The 9035-nt window shown below is 37.0% G+C and overlaps 1 protein-coding gene across 1 annotated transcript in view; it reads right to left on the reverse strand.

The window, feature by feature from the left end:
* The window catches only part of cept1b (choline/ethanolamine phosphotransferase 1b), an 11504-nt gene extending 7216 nt beyond the window's left edge, over positions 1–4288 (reverse strand). Inside the window, exons 1-5 of the mRNA XM_014016056.1 lie at positions 4130–4288; positions 2964–3231; positions 2314–2488; positions 1216–1363; positions 673–814 (exon numbers count right to left, since the gene is read on the reverse strand). Coding sequence (XP_013871510.1) covers positions 673–814; positions 1216–1363; positions 2314–2488; positions 2964–3154 — 656 coding nt within the window. The 5' untranslated portion in view covers positions 3155–3231; positions 4130–4288. The remainder of the gene's footprint in view (positions 1–672; positions 815–1215; positions 1364–2313; positions 2489–2963; positions 3232–4129) is intronic.
* Positions 4289–9035: the final 4747 nt, after the last annotated feature.

Consider the following 9035-nt stretch of genomic DNA (forward strand, 5'->3'; position numbering starts at 1 on the left):
GTGTTTCGCCTTATATAAATACCCAACGTAAAGCTAAACATGCAGGAGGTAGTGAAAATTTTAAATCAGTTATTCTGCCTCAAAACTTCAAATAAGGCAGCCAAACTGATGAAGTCCAAGTAAACAGAAAAGGAAAAATACAAATTCAAGGTCAGTGTTTTAGCAATTCATTAAAAAGCTTGTTCATTCAAGTGTGTCTCACTGCATTTAAAATATTTTAATGCAAAGGGAATGGGTGTGTTTTATGCTTTTAACAAAACAGGTTTAACTGTTGACAGTAAAGTAAAATGAAATGTGGTGACATCTAGTGGTCTGAATTGCTCATTGCAATCTTTTTATTCTAAGCTAACGAAGCACTTTTCCACTCTGACACTGGAACTATTAGGGTAAGGAAATACTTTGTAAATAGTGTAAGCAATGGTGAACGGTTGTGATGCTGTTGAACCTCATTTGGTTGAAATATAACCAATTTCTCACTAAGGTGGGGATTGTTTTTGTTCAATTTGGGCATAAAGGTGCTTCTGCAGTTTATTTTTGTAATCAGATAAAATCCTAAGAGCTTTGAAAAAGGTCATTTTAAAAGGAAAAACACTATAAATTCGCTGTCAAAGAAGTAAAAACAAACTAAAACAAAGTGAACTTTTCCTTTTTGGTCAGTTTTTGTTGACTCACATGCCAAAGCGCAGGGTTCCTGACACGTATGTTTGCCAGTGGGCACAGTAGAACATGAACATCCCAGCAAAGCAGCAGAAGAACATCCAGTCCGGATTGGTGCCCAGCTGCACCGCTATACTGGTTCCCAACACCACAAACACTGCAGAGACGAGCACATCAAACAGAACAGTGTTCACAACATGGACCCGTGTTTTCTGAGACAAAAGACTTGCTCACGAAGCACGGTCAGGGCAGAACCGACAGCGCTTTTGTTGCACATTGCCGTCTAATTTGTGAGACACAGAGGGGCAATAATGTTATCGGGTCGAGTTGTTCCGCCTTTGAGCTGCTAACAGACGTAGGCACAAATTAGAAATGATCTGTGTGTGAGGGAGTGTGTGTAAACAAAGACACTGTTGTCACGCAGGTGATGCTGCAGCGTTGTCAGCACACAGAAACGGTTCTGTGCAGCAGCACCTTAACAAAGACATTGTTTTTCATCAGTGTGGAGTGATGGCAGCTTACAGTAGAGGAATAAACTCAAGCATGAAGTAAACTCACCTGTGGAAAGGGAGTCACAGCCGTGGTCAAACAGCTCGCCCAGGGGAGAGCTGCTATTTGTGCGTCTGGCCTGTTTACCATCAATGGCGTCCAATGACTGGTAGATAAAAAGACCCACAGCACACAAAAGGTATGCCCARAGAGGAGCCTGGAACAACACATAAATACAAACTCATGTAAAGTTCTTTTTTCAATTTTTATAAAAATATAAGCAATGAGAATTAAAAATAGGCAACAGAAACCTTTTAAAATAACCTCACTTAATATTTAGAATAGAATAGAAATAGAAACAGCCTTTATTGTCCCACATGGGAAAATTCAGGTGTAATAGCAGCAACAGATACATCAATCCAAACTATAGAAACAGTATGTGACATTATCTACTGTAGCAATAATAATAAAACTAAAGATAGTAACAATAAAAAATAAATATAGATCAAAAAGAAGAAGAAGAATTACTGTACTTATTTTATCAAGATGAAATTAGATAAAAATGAGAATAAAAGCAGAAAAATTCAAAATTGCAGGAAAAAACAGTCATGACAGACTCATGCTCCAATGAGGTCTGCAAACTGAGTCTAACTCAGTCATTAGGTCAGTGTTCTGACTATTATTATTGCACATGTGCACATTTCAGACTGTTACCTGTTGCCTTCAGGCCTAGGCCGCAATTGCAAAAAGAGATCTGCAATCTCAATGGTTAAATAACGGTAAAATAAACAAGGAAACAACTGATTGGGGCTTTACTACATACAGCACACATATAAGCCTTATACTGCATTTCAAGGCACCCCCTGACCTTAACTTTGAGTATAACGTAGGGCTTTTCTTTTTATAATATCAGTTTTTATCATTGTCTGAAGCACTACTGTAACCAAGCAACTACTTGAGAGATATGATGTCTGTAATGTATGTTTATTGAMAGAAAAATCCATTAATAACTATTCTGATTATCAGTAGTTTAGGTCAGGACCATCATCTGCCTCTGTTTTCACAATTTCCCTAACATTCCTGCAACCTTCTCTCTGAGAGGAGACAGTTCTAACTACTGTCCCRCATCATTTAAGACAATATTAAGTTTCCTCTCAGCTTACTAACCTGTTCAGTGGCAGTTGGGCAATAGTACACGAGTACAAGCGTGGTGAAGACGTTGGTGGCCAGGCCAATGATGGTGATGAGGTTGGGAGCAATCCAGGAAGGAACCTGTGCCACCAACCACTCCCAGTACCTCTGCATTAAAGGCTCCAGCAGAGAGCGCCCAGCACTGCTGTACCTGCAGAGACAGACAACAGCCAGGTGAGACACTGCCAAGTTTAGTTTGGAGTCCTACTTTATACACAGAGCAGAAAATAAACAATAACAAATACAACRTAATTATTACATTACATTATCTATAGTTATAGATATATGTAAAAGCAACACATGGAAATGAAAGGACTTGATAGTCAATTAAATTAGAAAACGAGGTAACATTTTCCTTTTTTAATTTAATTGGGGCATTTTAATTGTATTTATTCATCGGTCCATTTATATATTTCTGCTTTATTTTTAATTATGTCAGTTTCGGTCCTCCATAAAAGATGTTTTACATAGTACAGTAAACAATATTGTCTGAGTATATATGGGATATTTATGCTTTACAATAAAGTCTTTACAGGATCTCTTCAGTTAAAGATTTAATTTAGCTACTGTACATATTAATTAAATATAAAGACATAAAGCGAAAAAAAACATCAGGAATCCAGTACCTATGCTCCTCCAGTCTCTTGAGCTGGTGTCGAGACAGAGGGGGAGAGGGAAGTTCGATTAGTCTGCGCAGCACTCCRGGGGCCAGCCAGCAGGTCGCCTCCATGCCCATGCCTTGACCAGGGTCCTTGTCCCGGCCAAGCACTCGGCGAGAACGCAGGCCCACCCCTTGCTGCTGCCCCGCTGTGCTCATGGAGCCCTACTGCCTGATGGTTTCACTGCTGACGGCTCTGCCTCTGCCACTGTCCTGACAGTGAGACTGGATAATTCCTGGGGACAGGGGGGGGGGAAAAATACTGTCATGTGAAAAACACTTATTTTCACCTGAAAAACTAAAGGTGATTAGTCATTTGGCAAAAGATAATCATTTTAAATGTTAGCAGGAAACTATACATCCTCTTATCCCCACTTCATGGCATTTTTTAAAATGTCATGCAAAGCAAAATACAAAGAAGTGAGTTTAAGATTTTTGGACATCATTATTAAGGCTTTTAGAGTGATGTATTATGTCAGGCATGACACGTGCAGATTGTGTCATGCCTGATAAACAAACATCTTCCCTGATAAAACTGATGACACTGCAAACCAGATGCTGCAGACAAACAAATACTTCACCTAAAATCATCTGTTATTTGAGAAAAAGCATACGATGTCTTGCCTAAGAAAAACGTCACGTTTCTGTCACCGATCAATCGAAACCAGCACCAAACTTACAAACTCCACAACGTGCCATCACGTTGCACTTTATTTTATGTGTTTCTRACAGGAGATACTCAGAAAGCTGTGAAAGCCAAATGCAGAGTGATGACTAAATGTATTTGTGTTCCTTAACACCTCATTTAAGCCATATGCAGTACACGAACCGCTGACAAATCTTCAAAAATCAATCCTGTTCGGCATTAGCTTACTTTCTGTTAGCTTCGCTGATGAGGAGTAGCTGTACAAGTTGTACGATTAGCACAGCGAGCAAATTAGCTGCGGAATTATCGCCTGTTTATTTATTCCTCAGTTTTAATCGTTTTGGTATATCATCTACATACTTCCACTGGGAAGTATGCCGCAACACCTTCAGAGTTTTTTAATAGGGAGTTTACTGCGCCTATTTAGGCTAGCATGAGCAGCTAACCCTCCCCAAAAAACAGCTACTACGAAGGTAACAGTGACTGACCTGCCGATTTAAGGACGCGAGTCGCGAACACTCCACAGGGCAGTCAGGGTGTTTCAGTCCGACAGTCAATATCTGTCTTCGGTGGTCTTTTTAATCAACTGTGCGTGACCTGGAACACCGGAGCGGTGTTTGCAGCTGGGAAGGAAATGTCCACGACCCGGTGTTGTTGGAGTTGACACAGCTAGCTAATTATCGTTAGCAAGCACAGAAGTCTCGCGAGGTTTATGATGTGGGGAAAATTACCCTGAATGCGATCTGCCAGGCAAACAGCCAGTGACGTCATCTCCTTTTGATTTACACTACTACTACTACTACTACTACTACTACTACTACTACTAATAATAATAATAATAATAACAATAATAAAAAGTTCCAATAAAAGTTACGCTTGTCTTTTTATTGTCTTTACAATTAGGAATTCCTCCAAGGTAACGTATTTCTTATATTTTTAATTTGAAGATAATTAACATTCAAAGGGGACTTAATAGAACTTTTGATATCCAGAAAAAGTTTTTTTTGTAACAAATATTTTTACTACATGTGAACATAACTACAGGTGCACAAAGTGTTTTTGGCTTCTAATACTGTATTGTTGGTTGTTTMAATGTGTTTTATTTGCAGATGACACTACATTTTTGTTCGAGTAAAGACATAAGAACAGATGTTGGAAATGATGCAAGCAGAATTTGTGAAAATACAAAATTGGTCTAAACTTAATAAATGATTATTAAATTTAGATAAAACTAACTGTATGATATTCGGTATTAGAAAGGGAATTATTGATCATCTGTTTAGAGTTGATGGTGTTGAGATCTGTAAAGTCAGTGAGGTGAAGTTTCTGGGTGTCATCAGTGATGAAAAGCTGACAGACCTCACATAAATTATCTGAGAACAAAAATTGCTAAATCTATAGGAGTACTGTATAAAGTAAGGGAGTTGTTTATTGATAGAGCTCTGTATATGTTGTATAAATGGTTGTCCCACACTTGATTTATTGTGTTGAAGTCTGGGGGAAAGCATACAAAACAATTATAAACCCTATTTTGTTTTACAGAAAAGAGCTGTAAGAAAACCCCACAGTCACCCATCAAATGTATCATTTTATCAGTTGAAATTATTGAAGTTATATGAGTTGGTTGATTATATTTTACAGGTTCACAAATGTATATTACCTTTAAACAACCAATTAAATTTTGTTAAGAAAGAAAGTTGTTATAATCTGAAGGGGGTAGAGATATTTGTGAAACCTGGATTTCGAGGGAGCGGTGTACTTCAAAATAAGGAATAAGACTGAAAAAATCTGGAGAGTGATGTCAAAAATGCCAGATCAATGTTTATGTTTAAGTGAATGATAAAAGCCACTTTGTTAAAGAAATATGAAACAATATAATGTGTGTTCATGTGAAATGTTGGAATTTGAGGTTGTTTTTGTTTCATTTTTCTTGTTTGTAGATTTTTATTGTTTAAAACTTTAATTTTGGGAAGAAAAAGGTGCAGATTTTTTTCTCATTTCTGCCGCCTTTCATTTTATTTGTGATTTGTATTTTTATTGTATATAAATTAATTTTGTTATTTTGAAAGAAATGAATAAAGTTTGGGAAAAATATCTGTGTACTGCTGAAAACCTCTACAAAAAATACAGACAAAAAGAAAAAAAAATAAAGAAAAAAACAATAACTTTACATGGACCATAATATTTTAGATATTTGGACACATTTATTGCTGAATGAGGGTCTTGGGACTACAGATCATTTTGGTGTTGCGCTGTAGGCTTTTTGTTATACAAAAAAATGACACAAAGTATTTATTTCCTATGTACAAGTATCGTGTTTGTGCATCGGTGTGGTGTCAAGGTTCTTCTTCCAACAGATGAGCCAAGTGAGGGTAAAAGAAGTCTCTCAGGATGTTCTGGACCTGTGCGGGCTGGGAGCTCCCTGCAGCAGGGATCAGCACCGGATTCAGGGCCGAGTCCAGGACCTTTGTGGGGGTGAAAGCAGCCGAGCGGGCCTGCGCAGTGTGGAGACCTTCGATCGCACTGGAGAGCCAGATGAGTCTCTTCAGACTCTGGATGTTTCGACCACGGTCGTGCATCAGCTGGTGTTCGGTCACAGCCCGGCGGCTGCAGGGAAACCAAACACAAGTCAAAGCAATGCCTCACAGCTTCGGTCTTCAGAAAAGAAAACATTTTATTCTAAAACAAGATCAGGTTTACTTACACTTGCCAAAACAACACAAACTAACATTGATCACAATAAAACAAGGTTCACTTCTCAAAATTTACCCAACAATGACAAAATGTCTCTGCATCATCAAACTAACGAGAGAGATTTGTCATCTCTTATCTTCCCAGATCCTCATTTAGACATCTTAAATTAAACTTTTCATCTCCTGTAAACTATTGTCTGTCTCTGTCCAAATCCTGCAAAAACATGAACTCATCTGACCAGAAAATAAAAAAAAAACTATTTTTGTTCTAAGAGGAGCTCATCCAGCTTCAAGAAACATGTCTTTGGTCAAGTTTTATAGTGAAGTAAGCAGCCAGGAGTTTAGAGAAACGCCAGAAAACAAGTTCAATTCTGTATCACATACAGAATATATATAAACAGAAAAAAATAAAAAGTCTGAATTATATTAAGAAGTAAAAAAAAGAATAATAAAATCTAAGTTTTACTTCTCCTTTTCATACGGATGACCTTGTAAGTTGGTCAAAATGTACATTTATGTATACATTATACACATTTTATTGTTTTTTTTGTCTGCTTTGAAATAAAGATCTATTCTATTCTATTCTATTCTATTCTATTCTATTCTATTCTATTCTATTCTATTCTGTAGAACAAAGTTTGTTTTAGTTAATCTATAAGTAAGGAAGAGGAACAATCCTGAAGAGAAACCGATTGGCAGCTTTGAAATATTTTTGCTGTTTTGTTGCACAAAGTAATTTCACATCTCCATAAATAATATAAATATATATATAAAAAAACTTTAAGGCTTCTGTTTATCGTTACATCTCAACATCCAGTTTATCTGAAAAMAGAGTTCTAGATGAAATAATAAAGAAACAATAGTTGCCTCACTTTTCGTTCTGTTGACCCTGGACGGTTGTCAAGATGAAAAGAACCATGACAGCAAACAACTGCGCAGACCGGTGGGATATCTGCATCTTCTGACTGAAAAACCAAAGAAATATCTTGTTATGTGAAAGGAAAACATCATCCATTTATTTAGTGGTGAATCATTGACTGATTAGTAAAATAATCACAACACGGTCAGTGTTGCTAAAATAAATGGTGGTTTGTGTAATTAATATCCATTTTTGTTGTAATAATGCTGATGCATGCTAATGCAGAACAGATTCTGTGGTACAGAAACAACAGCATGTTATAAATAAACTTAATGTTAAGAATGTTGAAGATAAACTTCCAACGTCTAAATCAAATAAATGAAAGATGAAGTCCCTCTCATCTTCATTTTTACATTAATCTAGTTGTAGAGAGCTACTTTCAGTGATTTTTTTCTAAAATTATACCAAAAACTTCACAAAAATAAGGTTGCATGTGAGTGACAGAACTATTTGACAGCTATAAAAACTGTAATTTTTATAAAAGCAAACAGTTTTCAAAGTTACAAAATATTAAGAATAGTTAAGAAAACATAAATAAACTGATACTTACAGTGTCCCAGTTGGTCCGAGCTGCTCTTCTGATGATTCAACCCTAAACTGAAATCTGATTCGACCCTTCAGACCTTTTATAAAGCCCTCTGACACACACAAACACACACGCACACACACGTTAGACCACCCACATAATGAAGAATCACAGCAGTTTTAAAATAGGTCGCTCAATTTGAAACATCCTCATGAGCATCATCTCTGACAAGTGACTTTTGTCTATGGTGAGAAAATGTTCCACTTTTCTTTTACCTTTTTTTACTAACATGATCCAAAACCGACCAGAGTCCGTCACACACATGCATTCGTCATGTAATCAGGTGAAAAGAAGGGTCCAATTCAATCGAGGGATTATAAATCTTTTATTGTCTGGCTTRATCCTCCACATTCCTTTAAGAGAAACGCTGGCACCTGTGGAAAGAGAAGAATTATAGGAGAAACGATGCTGAATGGTTTTATTGATGCTGAGGATGAAGACACACCGCGATGAGTCACTGATCCAGCGGTGCGCGATGCTTTTGTGTATAAACTTTTCTCTGTAGTTAAGATGTTTCTCACCTGGAGCCTAAACACCTAAAAACACTAATGAATCTAATTGAACTGAATTGTCCGGTTGCCACAGCGCCGCCACAGTCACCGTTAGAAACACAGTCGTCTTGACAACATCCTTGGACAGAAGTTTCTCTCTGGGAGGAATGGACGGCCAACAGAAACGAGGCTTTGTCAGCAAATGATTCAGATCATTATAGAAGAAACAGATGAAGTGAACGGAAGCTCGGCATCAAAAGAGAGAAGTGTCAAATCTGAAAAAGACACTAATTGAGAGAAAGAAAAACACTTTCCATTGAATTTTGCAGTCTTATTGTGTGCTGCTGTGTTTATTTAACTAATGTTCAATAAAATAATTAAACAATTTAAAGAGAAATATCTAATGTTTCTACACTGACGTATTTAAAGGTGTAATTTTTCCACTGAGGTTTGAGGGCGATCCTGACAATACAATCTAAATAAAAACATGTGTGGGAGGATAATATTMTTACAGATGAAGCATTCATTCACGTGGACAGTTTCATCTTTGGCTGCAGATTTTCTATTTCTTTCAGCTTGGATTATATTTCTTAATTCCTCATGTTCATTTATTCTGAAGGCATCTGCAAACAGAGAAMAGACACGTGATCATCACAGCTATAATATATATCAATGCAGCTGAACATCCAATATACAGTATATATA

This window comes from Austrofundulus limnaeus, unplaced genomic scaffold, assembly GCF_001266775.1.
Source record: "Austrofundulus limnaeus strain Quisiro unplaced genomic scaffold, Austrofundulus_limnaeus-1.0 Scaffold137, whole genome shotgun sequence".
NCBI lineage: Eukaryota > Metazoa > Chordata > Actinopteri > Cyprinodontiformes > Rivulidae > Austrofundulus > Austrofundulus limnaeus.